This window comes from Perca fluviatilis, chromosome 18 (assembly GCF_010015445.1).
Source record: "Perca fluviatilis chromosome 18, GENO_Pfluv_1.0, whole genome shotgun sequence".
Classification (NCBI taxonomy): domain Eukaryota; kingdom Metazoa; phylum Chordata; class Actinopteri; order Perciformes; family Percidae; genus Perca; species Perca fluviatilis.
Genome location: NC_053129.1, coordinates 23261561 through 23278392, shown reverse-complemented (window position 1 = coordinate 23278392; position 16832 = coordinate 23261561). Strand labels below are relative to the sequence as shown.

At 39.6% G+C, this 16832-nt stretch overlaps 1 protein-coding gene across 1 annotated transcript in view; it reads left to right on the top strand.

Moving 5' to 3' along the window:
- Positions 1–16832, top strand: part of enpp1 (ectonucleotide pyrophosphatase/phosphodiesterase 1) — a 43922-nt gene that overhangs the window by 19816 nt on the left and 7274 nt on the right. Inside the window, exons 11-18 of the mRNA XM_039781402.1 lie at positions 169–300; positions 413–444; positions 583–710; positions 2817–2886; positions 3609–3696; positions 9325–9509; positions 14996–15035; positions 15119–15279. Of these exons, the coding sequence (XP_039637336.1) occupies positions 169–300; positions 413–444; positions 583–710; positions 2817–2886; positions 3609–3696; positions 9325–9509; positions 14996–15035; positions 15119–15279 (836 nt within the window). The remainder of the gene's footprint in view (positions 1–168; positions 301–412; positions 445–582; positions 711–2816; positions 2887–3608; positions 3697–9324; positions 9510–14995; positions 15036–15118; positions 15280–16832) is intronic.

The window sequence follows — 16832 nt, the reverse complement described above, 5'->3', positions numbered from 1 at the left end:
TTTTTTATTTATTTTTTGAATAAAGTTTAGCAACATTGCACAAACTTCACAAATTTCATGCTATCATAGCTACATTTGTAAAATATTTAACAAATTCAAACATACACATTCACCATTCATAAAAGAAACTGAAGACAAATTTATATTTTATCTTCTTTTTTTTTACAGGCATGGAGGAGGCTTCATGTGAAAAGGCAGCATATGTGTCAACCTACCTGAACGAAACTGATGGCTTTTCTGTCATCCAAGGCCCGGCTGCTCGCATCAGACCCAGACGCCTCCCAGAGGATTTCTTTTCCTGTGAGTTCCTGTCGATAACACCCAACTTCCCCTTCTTCCCAGCTTTGCATCATCACTTAGTGTCAGTTTTGTAACCAGTGTGGCTGACCTTGTCCTGTGTTTCTCTCCTCAGTCGACTATGAGGGCCTGATAAAGAAACTGTCGGTATGTGAAGTATTCCAAAATGTGACTTTTGTATTGATAAGAAGAATGAAAAATTATCTGCTTGCGTGGCTTCACGTCAAACAATCCCATTCTCCCGCTGCAGCGTGTTGATTCTTCTCTGCTGTGTCTGTTCTGAAGTGCAGGACCCGTGACCAGCCAATGAGGCCCTACCTCAAAGAAAACCTCCCCAAAAGGTTGCACTTCGCCAACAACAAACGCATAGAGAGAGGACACCTCTATATGGAGCAGGGATGGCAGGCTGCACTGTAAGTCACTGAGCAGTCCACTAAGTTCTGTGTCAGGTCATCAAACTGTGTCAAGAATGGAAGAAAGAAGACAAACTTATTTAAAGAGGTATAGTGTTGGGGAATAAACCTAACAAAAGGCATAGTTCAACCCAACATTGTGTCTTAATTAAATCCAGTTATTTAACACACGTCAATCAAAATCCTTGTGAATCAACGCATTTCAAAATGGTTATTTTGTGTTCCATTGATTGAAGTAGTTGGAGAATTTGTAGTGCAGAATTGATGTAAAACTACTGGTTCATTTAATTAAATGGCAATCTTGAAATTTTAAGGACAAAGTTAGAAACCATGATGGCCTGAGAGACCTGAGAAACCTGAGATTCCTTTAGCTTTGTAAAAGCATAAAAAGTTGTTAAAGCTACATTGTGTAAGAATTTCTCTCATCTAGCGGTGAAATTGTATATGACAACCAACTGAATATTACTTTCTAGCCCTTCCCATTCCGACTTCATACGTGAGTGTTCCTTCCAGTGTAATAATAGTTTTACATTATTTTGGTATCATTTCATTGCTAACATCAGCTATCAGGTTCCCAAACATATGCAAGCTAATGTTAGTAAAGTATCCGTGCTATCGTTATTCTGTATATTGTACGAGATTAATAGTCTAAGGCAATGTTTACAGCATAGGAGAGAAGCAACGGAGGTTTGTGTTTTTAATATATTTCTCTAAGCAGTATGAACAATCATGTCAATGAAACTGAAATTAGCTCTTAGTATCTCCATCGTTTACACACAGCTGTTCTAGATGTAGCTAGTCTGTGTTACAACTGCACATGACGTGAGTTGTCTGCCAGGGAAATCACGACACATATGATTACATTTATGTTACAAGGTAGACAATCCTTTTTCATCATTGACGCGAGGAAAAGTATCCTAGACGTCTTTCTAGCGTTATGCACAACCATGCTATAGTTAGCCAAGCAACTATAAAACTTTGAATTTACACAAATAGGCAGAATTACCTGTCGAGAAGAAATCAGGCAACTTCAGTGTCTCTTTTAAATTCCTTGCTCCTTATGAGCTCTTTCCATCTTGGAAAAGCCCCTTCAATATTAACTTTGGTCTTGTTGCTTTGCCTGTCGCGTTGTCCTTTTAATTCTCTTTTTAACTTCCTTGGCGACTCCGTTACATGTCCTCAAGAATAGGTGTGATCCTCCATCTTCAACAGGCTTTCAAATCTGCCGGGAGTCGCAAGTAATCTCCTCCCCCTCCCTGGCATTCGTCACGGTGCCACTGAGTGTAAAAGCGCGAAAGGTGGTGGTATGTTCCTCTTTGGCTAATGTATTTTAAAGATGGAGGCGCAACATGGCTGCCACCATTCGAGTGACTCACTCGTATGTATTCTGAATGATTCTGAATGTCAGATTCTACGCTTACGAGAATACTTTGATTAGTTGGTGGAAGTAATTACACATGAATGAGTACATATTTGTGAAAGAACAAAGGGGTTTTTGCTAAGAATCAACTAAAAAAATTACACAATGGAGCTTTAAATGTTGCACTTATATAGCCAGAGTGCTTAATGTGCCAGATGTCTTCAGTGATGAAAACTGTAATTCCATTGCACAGAATTAATATTAAATGCTTAAACACCCCTATTCACAGTATAAAGTAGTGGAGGATACCAGAGCTGTTACAGTAACTGGAGTTGGCAAGTCTTACTGTATATAAATTATAGTACAGTAGGTGTCGTGGAAAAGAATGTGAATGTCTGGTGATAAAAAAAAATGTTTCTTTGGCCACACAGAAGTTGAAGCATTTACAGTAATTAGTGTTGGAAATCATTTATAATGAATGAGGAGTGGTAGAGGAGATGTACAACAACTCCTTTGATGGATAGCAAACATGTAATCAAGGAAAATTGTTTCAGGCTGAAGAATTCAATCAGTCCACTTTAATGCAGTTGCAGTGCGATGGGACTCACTCTTTAGGTTAAATAGAATTAAACTCGCCTGACCCTGAAATTGAGCTTGAAAATAAAATGAAACACCCTTCATTTCTGTCCGTCTTTGTGTTTATTTTAACTCCTCAGATAACATATTTTTTTATTTTATTTCAACAGTAACTCTCAGGAAGTCAAGTACTGCACCGGTGGATTCCACGGCTCAGATAACCTCTTTACTAACATGCAGGTCAGAAGAAGGAAAGATGTGTTTGTGCGTCCGCCAAGATAAATGTTTAGCACAATATCCTGTTTAGATTCTTTTTTTAACTAAACAGGAAATGTGAAAACGTATCTACACATTGAAAAAAAATAGGAGGCCTGATAACTCCTATAAGCTGGTTTTAGTTCTGGTCTTCTGTAGGATACTGTGGCAGCATGCAGAGCTATGAAGATCTTTTACTCAAGATCAAGTGTTTGTTTGCTCTCCACCTGCACAGTATCTGCTCTGGATGGAGATTGTTTAATTTGAAGTGTGTTGGTGTGTCTGTCTACCTTCATGTTAGTCATTACAACACATCAGTGTATGTTTCCGGACGTGGTTTGCCCTGGAATTTGACCAGGTATAATTAGCTTACATGGTTGCTGACTTCTCTAAATAAAGGTGCCTACACACGGCAGAGAAGTGTGCTTAAAATAGATTTTACTCACCTCCAAAACCCACCCAACCAACATCTTTCCTAGAATTGAAATCCCTAATATACATTTTTAAGGTTATGTAAGGTCATTTTACAGCTTAAGTTCACGTCAAATATTTACATGTGTTTGACATCTTGTGATTTACAGAGAGAGTTTAAATGAAGCTTTCCAAACATTTTTTGAGAGTACGCTGTACTCTCTCATTTGTATTTAGAAATGTCTCCAAATAAATGCACGAATGTCAGTTTGTTAATGTGTATCTACTTATTCCAGGCGATCTTCATTGGCTACGGTCCAGCATTTAAAGAAAACACTGTTGTGCCCCCTTTTGAAAACATTGAAATATATAACCTCATGTGTGGTAAGTGAACTGAACTGTATCCTCCTGTACTGCAGCTGTAACACCGGATTAGTTCATCTTTTTGGGACATAAGCTTATTCACTTTGTTGCCGAAAGACAGATGGGAGGGACCGCTCTCATGTCCTGAAGTCTTGTCATCACATGAGGCAACCAGAGGAGACTTCAAGAAGTACTGCTCGCCAGATGAAGCAAGAAATAGTCCTGCGCATAACCCGCATAAAACCACAATGCGTTGTTTTTACACTATGTGGCAGATTTCAGAAGAGCCAGGCTAGCTAGCTATTTTAATCTAAGCTAGCCAACTGCTAGATGGAGCTTCATAATTACCATACAAACATGAGAGCGGTATCAATCTTCTCATCTAACTCTCTGCGAGAAAGGGTATTTCTTAAAGTGTCAAACTATTCCTTTAATGAGATTATTGGTCGTTTCTAATGACTCTGAAATCAAAGTATTTTGCTACAATTTAGAGATAATGTCATCCAAATCTGGTAATGAAGTGAAATTTGCAACCTGGGCCTAATATTCACGGTCCTGCTGAAACCTTCTTTCTCTTTAGTTATGAAAACATTTTCACGGCAGGTTTGTTGATGTAAATACAGCAACACAGTTAAACACAGTTCAGAAGAGGAAACAGGTGCACTTCTCCTGCACTGAATTTCAGTTGGTTTAGCACATCTAAAAAAATAATAGCAGGAAATAAAAAGCAGCTACATCAACCAGATTTCAGAGAAAAAGAAGAAGGAACACAATAACCCAGGTGTCAAAACCAAAGATTATATTAATTGTTCACTTTTTTTCTTCCAAGTAATTCCAAATATGGTTCAATTATGGACTGTTACTTATGATTTATTAAAAAGAAAAAAATGCCTTAATTCAATGCACGTGTGTTCCTGGCTTGTAACACCCTAAATTAACCCTCTTTCTTTGTTTAGCTTAAATACAGTAATAGGGTCAATGACAAATAAGGCTTTTAAAAATGTGTTTTTAAAATAATCTTTAAAAATGGACAGAATACATTATTTTGAATTTGGAAGAGTGTGTTTAAACAAGTCTTAATGGTTGCACAACATTTACAGGGGTTTTGATACATTTTTAGACTGTATTTGCAATTTCACCACCCAAAAGATGTCAGGTGGCGCAACCAAAAGTTTAAACAACGAAAAACACACTTCCTTCTTTTTTTTTGCAGTTTTTTTTTGGGTAAGTATACTTGAGAGTGTCTACTGTGCCTAACACATTATTATTTTGTAGTTGAGCTTGGTATTAAAACAAACTATTGCATAATTTATTGTAGGGGGTGGGAAATTTTGTTTTCCAACATCCAACTTTACATTTAAAATGTGAATAAATACTTTAGAAATCTAAAAAGTATTATATTTTATAGAATAATTATGTACATCACATTTTCCAACCATATCTTCACTTGAATCTATTATTTATTGGTTTAAAGTAGTATTTTACCTGGTTGCACCACCTGACGATGCGGTTGCGCCGCCTGACAGATTCATAATGACAAGAAATATGATGAATAATTGCATTTTTATTAGAATACAGAATAAGAAAATCACAGGTGTCTCGGTTAACAGTCTATTAAAGTACAATTGGTAAAGATTAAAAACTGGTTATCAGTCCATTTAAGTAAACCGTATTAAACTGATCAGGAACAAAATTGTTTGGGCAATATTACATGACAAAATGACACTTCATCTTCGTTAGAAACTGAATAGGCTACAATGAATAGAATTGATTAATTAAATTGTACTGTAGTTGAACGACAGTCATGTTTTTTTGGTTAAAAAAAACACATCTGATTAGGTCCACTGAAAATATGTATTTTAAATATGTAAATTTATCAAAAATAACTCAATTTAAAACATTAATCCCCTCAAATAGTAACAGGATTGCAACATATAACTTAAACATAGATAATCATAACAAACAACAATAAAGCTTTTCTTAACAAGACATTCTGAAATGTTTAACAGCGATCGTTTTGTGACTGGCATGTAGAAATGCGTCCGGTATGAATGGCCAGGCGCGGGATCAGGCATTTATCTACGCTACGTTGGCTCTATGAGCTCCGGTGGGTTTTCTCTGTAATTTCTTATTTTTAGGTGTGTCTTCTGAAGCTAGCCCAGTCTGCATGGGTAAGCTCTGTGTGCCGTGAATTAAGAGGCTCTGGTTCCGATATCACTTGGAGAACATCGGTTAGGTAGTAATATATCACATCTGCAGGATGGGGCCAAGTAAACACATTTTATGCCTCCGTCCGCGGCGCACGTAGCTGACCTCAATCTCCTCACCAACCACCTGAAGAACCTGCCCCACAAATGGCTGCTCCTCATATTTCACCAAAACGAACTTTCCAATGAGATCTGGATCCTGGACACTTGCCTCGGCACTGCTTGTTGGAAATCTGACCATGGTGGTGTTATGGCACTCACAGATGTGGGGCCTGCTGCAGAAACAGGAGAGTTCTCGGTGCAGTATTTTTCCTGGTTCTGATGAGATCACCTGGTGTATTCCCAAAGTTCCCTTTACAAGGGGCACGACGTCAGGAACAGCTTCATCAAATCTTCTGATGTCCTCCTCACACACCCAGAAGAACTTTACTTCACTTGATGCCTGTCTCTCCATTAAAAATCTGTAAAAATCCTCAGGGGTTTGGATGTCTGCTCCCCGGTTGACAGAAGAGTCAGCAATCCTTTTAACAGCACCCACAACCCCATCTGGTGCACCTTTCCCGTGAGACCTCTCAGAGAAGTTCCAAGTGACCTGATTGAATCCTGAAAGGAAGGGGATGGTGCTCAGCAGGTAAAAGTTCTTTTTGTTACGGTACTGAGTGACAGGTCCATCGCTCATCACATGGAGAGTAGTAGGACGTGGTTTCGACTGCCCAACACATCTTTTATCACAGGCTCAAGGTGGGGCCCACACAGCTCTCTCATCATGCCGGAGGCACCCAGAGATACTGGCATAGGACTGCACACCAGCAGAGGTGTAGGCAACACAGGAGTGGACAGTAGCCTGCCTTCTGTTCCCACCAAAGTGAAAAGCCTGCACTTCTCTGTTCAGTTTGCAGCCAAAGTTTTCTGCAAAATCAACATGTAGGACCATTTCATCCTCTCTCAGGCTTTCCTTTAATGCCCTGCACTCTTTGGCCTGGTGAAGCCAATTGAAGTGGTGTTTCGCAAGGCCATCAAGCTTGCGATTAAAAAGTTCCAACAAATCAGTGAAATTCCCCTTCTGTGTCTCTTTGACGAAGTTCATAAAGGTCCTCTGCTCCTCCGTGACAGGTTTTCTTACCCACTGAGACCACATCACCATCTCTTCTGTCTGGGGTTTTGAAACTTCCACTTCATCATAGCAGCATTTTGCACACACTCGGTACATGCAGGCCTTGTTGTCTGGATTGCACACAATTGCGGACAACAGCTGAGAGACACTGGTTGTTTTCAGAAGACCTTTCTGCTGCAGTTTTTCAGACAACAGTTTGACATTCTCATGTTCCATGCAGGCACATGTGTTCCTGTCAGACGTTTTTGGCTGAGTCACATAGAAAGGACAATATCTGACAAACTGTCTGTAAGAGAGCCTGTGGGACCTTTCCATTTCAGAACTAAATGATAAATGGAGTTCAGCTAGGGGTTTAACGAGAACACGCCTCTGCTGTTTTTTTTTTTCATTGTCACTGTGTCTTTTTTCCCTGGCAGCAAGCGACTGTTCTCATCACGACAGAGGAACTCCACAACTTTGTCTTTCCTTTCTACAGCCAGTTTCTTTGCACCCCTGTTTTCTTCTGTAGTAGATTTAGCATTTCCCTGTCTCCTGGTTCTTTTCTGTCTTAATCTCTCTAGGCGTTTTCGAAATTTTTCGGTTTCTTTTCTGGCAGCCTCCATTTCCCTTTTCATCATGTTCATATCACGGCGCAACTTTGCTCTCTCTCTTTGCCATCTAAAGCTACTTGCTCTCAGTGGTGTGGAAGAGGCTCTTGGTTGCTGTTGATCTAAACTGTTCTCTGCATCAATGTCAGGGGGGTCAGGCTGAAGCTGTGCTATGGGAAGTGGATCCACTGACTCAGGTGCTTCAATGGGAGTTGTATCCAGTGACTCTGGTGTGCAATTTAAGATTTCCTTCATAGCTCTTTCCCTTTCCCTGTGCCGTCTCTGATCTTCCTTCCATTGTTTCCTCACTTTATTCTGTTCTGCTCTGGACAGCTCGCTGATTGGGGGCTTCACTATTTTTCCCTCTCTTCCTCTCTTTTGATAACTATAAAAACATCATAAACACTAAGGTTAACTGGCATATTCTAATTTGAAAATCTGAAAAGCCTGACTGATTGCTGTACAAAATTATCAATTACACAAAAACTGTGGCTTATTAAGATGTATTACCTTTCTTTCCTTTTTGCAAGATATCTTTCTGTTGCAGCTGGATCATTTTTAATGCGCGCTTCCCTGTAGCGTGCGCAGCCTTTTCCTTACTTGATAGTGGCATCTAAAATCATTGAAAGAGATATTTTTTAAATATAATCTAAAAAGATATTTAATGTATATAGTAACTATTAATGTACAATTAATGAATATTTGTAAAAATATACAATAAAATAATTGAAGTTAACATGTTTATTTAATCCAGAAGTGGCATTCCTTCTGGTTGTGCCACCTGACTTACTGGTTGTGCCACCTGACTTTTGCTACTAATTTCAAATTATACAGGCACTTTCTTGGACACCTATACAACTTTTTGTCTTTGCTAACAAGTTTATTCATTCAATTTTATAATACAATAAAGAGTTTTAAATTAAAATAACTTTTTCTTAGTGTTACATTGGTTGTACCACCTGACATGTAAACTGTACAAATCTAACTATGAAGAGAAAGTTGCTATTTTTATGAATATATGAGTGGGATTTACAAACCTTTCACTCATCAGAAAAGGTCAGTTGGGGTCCTCTTGATGATGCAATATCCTGTTCACTCTTTTACCTCTTCACTTCAAAATAAAAGTTCCATGAATGTGGTTGCGCCGCCCTGACATTTCAGATATGCAAATTTCCGGACAAAGGTTTTTTTTCAATTTTCTAAACAATTTAAGAGCTATTAAACTAGTACATGTTGTTTATTTGAAAGGTCTTCAATGTCAAAGTATGCCCCCATATTTATTTTTAATTTCCTTAACTTTTAAATTCCATATTTAATACTTTTCATATGGTGTTAATTTGCTTGGACGGTTGCACCACCTGACGTTTTGAGGGTTTTAGATGGCAAAACATAAAATATATACCATTTTTATGATACACTAAAATATGTTCAAACTATACAGATTTTATAGAATAAAATGATGCTTGTATGAATTCTTTTAAATTATTTTAAACCAAATTAATGCACTTGGACACAAAAAGTTGCATGTCACGTCATTGACCCAATAATAAAGTTTGTTCTTACTTGTCCCAACCGACAACCTTGTAGCAGTGTCACTGAATCCTTGTATCTCGACTGTATGATTACCCCATGGAACAAGACGTTATTTTAATTGTCAGTTATGATGGCCAAATTTATGAAATAAAAGGCTTCTTATAATATGTGCTGATATGCAGCGTCAAATTCTCTGTCCCTCCTCCAGATCTTCTCAGTATTCGCCCTGCTCCAAACAACGGGACTCACGGCAGTCTGAACCACCTTCTGAAGCGTCCTGTCCACCTGCCAGTTCACCCAGCGCAGCTCTCCCATGACACCCCCTGTGAGGCCAGTGAACTCATCCCTGTTAACGATCTGCAGTGCACCTGTACATCCCAAACCAAGGCAATGGTATGTTTGTCCGTATGCCGTAGGACTAAAATATCTCAACTGTTGGATGGAATAACATGAAATTCGGTGCGGATATTAATGTTCCCAGAGGTTAAATGCCACTGAATTTTCCTCTAGCACCACCTTGAGTTTGGGATTTGGGGTTTTGAGTAAAATGTCTCAACAACTTTTGAATGGATTGGAACCATTCACGATCCCTTCAGGATGAATTGTAATAATGTTGATTCTAATTAATGCCTGATCAGGTCAAAATCTTTATGACTAAATTCCTGCAAAACTAATTCCCATCAGCCTCAGCTGGATTTTGTGTTTAGCGATAATTAGCAAATGTAGCATGCTAACGTGCTGAACAAAGATGTTGAACATGGTAAACATTCATGGCCTTTGTGATTTGTTTTTTAAAAAGACTTCAGTCTTTATTCAAGATGGGATAACGGTCTTGCAGTGCTGTGCCAAGATGGTCTGTTATTTATTTCATAAACAAATATTATAGCTTCTAAACATCAGTATGTTAGCATTTTCATTGTGCACATTTAACATGCGTCCATGTACAGTCGCACAGAGCTGCTAACATGGCTGTGGACTCCCAGCCTTGTTTTATTAGATTTTTAGTGTTCCAGTTAATGTTTCTGCCTCCACGTGCTTAAGCAGGGTCGAAGCATGTTTGACAGTTGGCCATTTTTCTGATGCAGATGATTAAAATGCAGTAAAAATGAAATAATTAGTCATTAGTAATTTGGTTGAATTACCAGTTGATCAAAAAGTACAAGTAGGCCTACATTTTCTGTACAATAATGTGAAACAAAGCCCACTTGACACCAGTGCAGATACTTTAAAGGTCCCATGGCATGAAAATTTCACTTTTTAACATTAATATGAGTTCCCCCGGCCTGTCTATGGTCCCCCAGTGGCTAGAAATGGTGATAGGTGTAAACCGAGCCCTGGGTATCCTGCTCTGCCTTTGAGAAAATGAAAGCTCAGATGGGCCGTTCTGGAATCTTGCTTGTTATGAGGTCATAAGGAGCAAGGTTACCTCCCCTTTCTCTGCTTTGCCCGCCCAGAGAATTTGGCCAACCCATGAGAGAGAGACATCATGGCTTTCAAACGAGAAAAGTGGCAGTTGGTCAAGGCCACACCCCCACCCTCCACCTTGCCCCTCCCACTCTCCTCCTCAATAGCTTCAGACACAGAAATGTCACATCCTAAGGAAAGCTCATTGTGGGACTGGCTCTAGTGGCTGTAATTCTGCACTAAGGCTGAATTTCGGGAAAGAGACTTCAGATACAGTATTAGGGGACCACTAAGGTCTATATAAAAGCATCCAAAGAGCACCATGTCATAGGACCTTTAAAACTTCACAGGCCTTATATCTATCTATATTATATCTATTACTCCTACACGGCTGATTTGTTTTTCATACAGTTTATTTCAGAACTTAATAGATGGTTGGTACTTAGTTTTAAGGTTTTTTGTAACTTTTTTTGTGGTCTGCAGCCTTGGAGGGTTAGGGGATTTATTTTATGTTTTGTCTTTTCACCACACTGTGCTTGGATCTAACAGCTCACCCTTTGTTACAAATGTTACAAAAGAAAATAGACGTGGCGCTTATTCAAGAATCACATTTGCGTAAAAGAAATGTAAATCGTCTACAAAATAAATAATAATAATAAATATTTTAAAGTTGCTGCTGCATCTGGTGATGACACCAGAACCAAGGGCTCCATTGTTTTGCTGTCACGGAGATGCACACTCACCATAGACAAAAGTAGTAAAGACTCTTCAGGCAGGCTATCATATACATGTACTACGATAAGGAGTAGGAAAATAGCCTTTGTCTCAGTATATGCACCGGCTACATATGATGAAAGCTTCCCCCCCCCCTAACCAATGAATTGCTTTCTCTCAATGAATACTCACTAATTATAGGGGGAGACATGAATGTGGTACTAGAATCTTAATCTTAAATCAGGATCGATCAGGGGTCAGCCACACGAAAGCCCAAAAACACATATCAGACATTTTTAATGCAGTTGTGGAATCCCACCATCTTACAGATATATGGAGGATGCACAATCCTACTAGCAAGGATTACACCTTTTTTTCTACACGTCACTGCACCCACTCCCGCATTGATTATTTTTTGTGCTCCAGTGTACTTAAGACAATGTTCCACACAATAGCAATAGAACCAGCAATCCTGTCTGACCACAATGCACTGATAACCACATTCTATTGTGATATGTTAGGAGAAAAATCTAGAAGGTGGCAATTTAATAATTCCCTTCTCCAAAACACAGCTATTAATACAGAATTTGGAGCCAAACTAGCGGAGTTCATATCAATCAATACTGGCTCAGTTTCGGACACGGCGTACATCTGGCAAGCCACTAAAGGATTTATTAGAGACTTCACATCTTCCTTTGCAGCAAATTTGAAGAAAAAGAGAGAGGCAAGGATTGAGGAGTTGGAAGAATGTTGTAGATCGGAGATCGCAATCTCTTAATACTTGTTTTTCTAAATCTACACATACTCTTTTAGTAACAAATCGAGCAGTGCTAAATGACTTGCTAAAAAGGAGAGCTGAATTCATAATGCACAGTTAGGCAAATTTACTATTTTAATGGCTGTAAACCAAGCAAATTGCTAGCTCTGAAATTAAAACTATAAAAATAGCATCCACACGGACCGAGGTATCTCAACGAATCCTAAGGAGATTACTGCCACTTTCCAATCCTTTTATTCAAAGCTGTATGAATCCTCCTGCAATCCAGATCCGATGCAGTGCCAAAAGTTCCTAAAAGAGCTAAACCTGCCTCTTCTTGACCCAGAGGAGGCAGAAGAACTTGGTCAACCTATTACGTTAGAGGAACTCAAATCAGCGCTAAAAACAGCTAAGAAAGGGAAAACACCGGGGTTGGATGGAATTCCATCGGAACTCTTACTACAGTTCTTTTAAACACTAGGACCTATCATTTTACAAACTTTAACCTTGAGAGGGGCACCTTTCATCAACAAACCAGCACTGCACTAATTTCGGTCATACACAAAAAAGGGCAAAGTTCAGAGAGTTCAAATTACAGGCCCATCAGCCTCATTGGGACTGATAATTAAGCTTTATTCCAAAGTCTTGGCACTCCGCTTAGAACGCTTCACTGAGAAGCTAGTCCACCCCAACCAATCAGGGTTTATACCAAAGGGTCATGCTGCAGACAATATACGCAGATTACTCCATGTAATAGAAGAAGCCAAAAACCTCCCAACAACGGCAACAGTTTTATCACTGGACGCGGAAAAGGCTTTTGACCGCATAGAATGGAACTACCTGTGGCAAGTAATGGAGAGGCTTGGTTTGGGAGCCAAATTCATTGACATGGTACATACTTTGTATGCGAATCCCACGGCCATAGTCTCAACCAATGGCCCGCATTCACAGCCATTCCCCACGGGGCTCGAGACATGGATGCCCGCTATCTCCAATGCTATTTGCAATCTATCTTGAACCGTTAGCCCAGGCCATAAGGCAAAATAAAATATGTAATATCCAGATTAAATCCAATAACAACTCAATATCGTTATTTGCAGATTATATTTTACCGTACATATCTGACCTTGAGGACTCTGTTCCAAAAATCCTTAAAGGTCCCATGACATGGTGCTCTTTGGATGCTTTCATATATACCTTAGTGGTCCCCTAATACTGTATCTGAAGTCTCTTTCCCGAAATTCAGCCTTGGTGCAGAATTACAGCCACTAGAGCCAGTCCCACAATGAGCTTTCCTTAGGATGTGCCATTTTTGTGTCTCTAGCTATTGAGGAGGAGAGAGGGCGGGGCAAGGTGGAGGGTGGGGGTGTGGCCTTGACCAACTGCCACTTTTCTCGTTTGAAAGCCATGATGTCTCTTTCCCATGGGTTGGCCAAATTCTCTGGGCAGGCAAAGCAGAGAAAGGCGAGGTAACCTTGCTCCTTATGACCTCATAACAAGCAAGATTCCAGAACGGCCCATCTGAGCTTTCATTTTCTCAAAGGCAGAGCAGGATACCCAGGGCTCGGTTTACACCTATCGCCATTTAAAGCCACTGGGGGACCATAGGCAGGCTGGGGGAACGCTTATTAATGTTAAAAAAACTCATAAAGTGAAATTTTCATGCCATGGGACCTTTAAGATCTTTAATGAATTTGGCTCAATCTCCTGCTATAAAATCAATTGGAATAAATCGAATCTGCTCCTGTTGAACAACAAACAGGTGACATCAGCTATTAGCGGTACTATACCAACCCAAAGCAAAATTACATATTTGGGCATCACCATCCACGCATCGCTACAGCGAGATGTCCAGGATAACTATGAAATTATATTAAGTAGTGTTCAAAGGGATCTGACTAACTGGTCTGCGCTGCCGGCATCGCTACAGTCCAGGATTGCTGTTGTTAAAATGAACATAGTTCCTCGGGTGAACTTCTTAAGTACAATAATCCCCTTACCCCCACCAATACATTTCTGGAAGAAACTTGATGCCGTAATCCGGCAGTATATTTGGAATAGTAAACAACCTAGGCTAAAATACTCTACCTTGCAATGTACCGCGAACACGGGAGGCCTGGCCCTCCCCAACCTTAAAGTGTATCACAGAGCCTTTCAGCTACGGGCCCTCAGAGTGTGGATAGACCCCTCATCTACAGTCCAATGGAGAGAAATAGAGCAAAACCTCACTGGAAGTCTAAGACTGCAAGACCTGGCCTTGGCAGGTGTGTGTCCAAAAAAGTGTATGCTAGCCTATGGCCCTATTATCACCAACACATTGACCAACTTTAAACAGGTGGAGGAGCAACTTCGCTACACCAATAAGTGGCATTGGAGCACCCCAATTTGGCACAACATGCACTTAATGTCTGGTAACAAACCTTTTGTTTGTAACCAGTGGAGTGACAGAGGTATTTATACTCCAGACCAGTTATTCAGTGGGGAAGATATGTTGAGCTTTGAGAACCTGATAACTAGCTTTGAGATCCCCAGGACATCCTTTTTCCTTTATCTTCGCTTAAGGTCAGCCCTAAAATGTTATGGAGTACCATGGGGAAACAGTCTCAAGACCCACCCAATCATTAAATGGCTTGTTGATTTTCCTGCGAGAGGATTAGTGTCCAGGATTTATGCTAAATTGATGCAAGTATCAGTAGGAGAACTCCCAATAGTAAAGAAATGTGAGCGAGAGCTGAGCCCGGAGGGGACCATAATTAATTGAGAGACAGGACAACATTTCCCACTGTTCCAAGAACCCAAATCACCAGCAGGTTGTTCTTGTTCAAGTGTGTTTGTCTGTTCTGTTGTTATTGTTTATAATGAAAAAAATAAAATAAAAAATGTATCTAAAAAAAAAAAAAAAAAAAAAACGTCACAGGCCTCATATACTGATAGAAAGTTTTGTAGATACATGGAAGATTGTAATGTATGTAACACAAGCATAATACCAAGAATTTCTTTTTAGGAGGTAAATATGAACAGAGATCTCCAGACAACTAATTCCAGTGAGTATCGTTTTATTTTTCTTTGCATTCATAATGTTTTTGAGAGGAAACTGTATGTGACGTTTATAATGTTCCATTTTTAGGTGTTAAAGCCAGCTTACGTCGCCTCCATCATCCCTTTGGCACCCCTCGAGTCATCCAACCAGACGCCACTTTTTGTCTTCTCCACCAATCCAACTACCTCAGTGGATACAGCAAAGACCACCTGATGCCCCTGTGGGTGTCGTACACCATCCAGCCTCTGGTGAGTCCGCTGTTTGGAGCTGTCTTTCATCTCTAAATATACCATGTACAGCTGAGTTGTCCCGGCTGTATTTTTTCTGTGGTTATAGGGTATGGCAGGAGATTGTAAGAGGTTGTTTAGTATCTGAATCCCTTCTCCAAGCAGCTGTTACTCATCTTGTGTGCTCATGTTGGCTCAAACACTTCTTGTCTTTCTCATGATGCGGTTGAGCTTTAATGTAAATCATGACTTCAGGCAGAGTGATACATTCCTGGGAGAGTTTACACTGTTGTACTATTCTGTCTGAATGATGGAGCTAGTGAGGATTTGTTGTCATTCAGGCTTTATCCAAATACAGTACAAGCTAAATATGGTTGTACTGTATCCTTTGTGTTCATTTAAACTTGAAAGAATCATTGTTTAGATTGTTTTCTTGATGTGTCATAGCATAACATTCAGTATTATGCTCAGCCCACTTGGACACCCACAGAAAACTTCAATTTCACAGTCAAAGTTAACAACTCCATATGAAGCAAGCTTTAAGTTAGTTTTCCCACTAGAAAATCAATTAATCAATGAAAAGCATGAAGCCGCTACATTTCCATTCTTGTACGGGATGTTTGAAAATATGCACAGCTTTTGATGCTTATCAAAGTAATCTTTCCGAAATTTCCCAATAATAAAAAAAAGGTTCTTGTACTGTATACAAATTGGTGCTATTTATAGAAGGAATATTAATGTCTTTAAAAGAAAAGCTCCATTTAAACACACGTAACGTACATATTATTTTATCACTGGACATTGATTTATTCCCCATTGATTAAGGATTGTATGCTTGCCTAACAAATTTTATATTTTTAGCCATGCTAGCAGCGTGGCTCAATGGATGGTAATATCGGTCCAACGCTTTGGTCCAGAGTGATATGTCTCAACAACGATTAAATTGGGTTGCCATGATGTTTTTTAGAGACATTCATGGTCGAGGCAGTCAGGTATCACAGGCAGTGAATGACCCTGATGTATAAGTAAACACAACTTTAAGGAAAACATAAGGAACAGTTAACTAGAGTCTAGTTTGACAGAGGCATTAGTATTACGTAGGTGAACTGAACAAACTATCGGAAACAGAAGCGCAGAGCCGAGGTAGTTATACTGCTGGAGCTTGATGAATGGATGAGTTGCAGGTGTGCAGGTCGATTGGCAGCAGGAGTGGAGGATCGCCACACCCGGATACCCACACAAACACACACACGCAGACAGAAATAGAAGACAAACAGGGAACCAACTACACACAAGGGAAGGGTAATCATCTGTAAATATCTCAACTTCTACCAGTGGACTTTTCCTCTAGCACCACCTTGAGTTTGGCATTTGTGGTTTTGAGTAAAATTATATAACAACATTTAAACTGATTGCAACAAAATTTGGTACAAACATTCATGATCCCCCTCAGGGTGAATTTTCATAATGTCAGTTTTCAATTAGTGCCTCATCAGGTCAAAATCTTTATGATTCCTGCAACACTAATTTCCATCAGCCTCTACTGGATTATGTGTTGTACACCCACAGAAAAC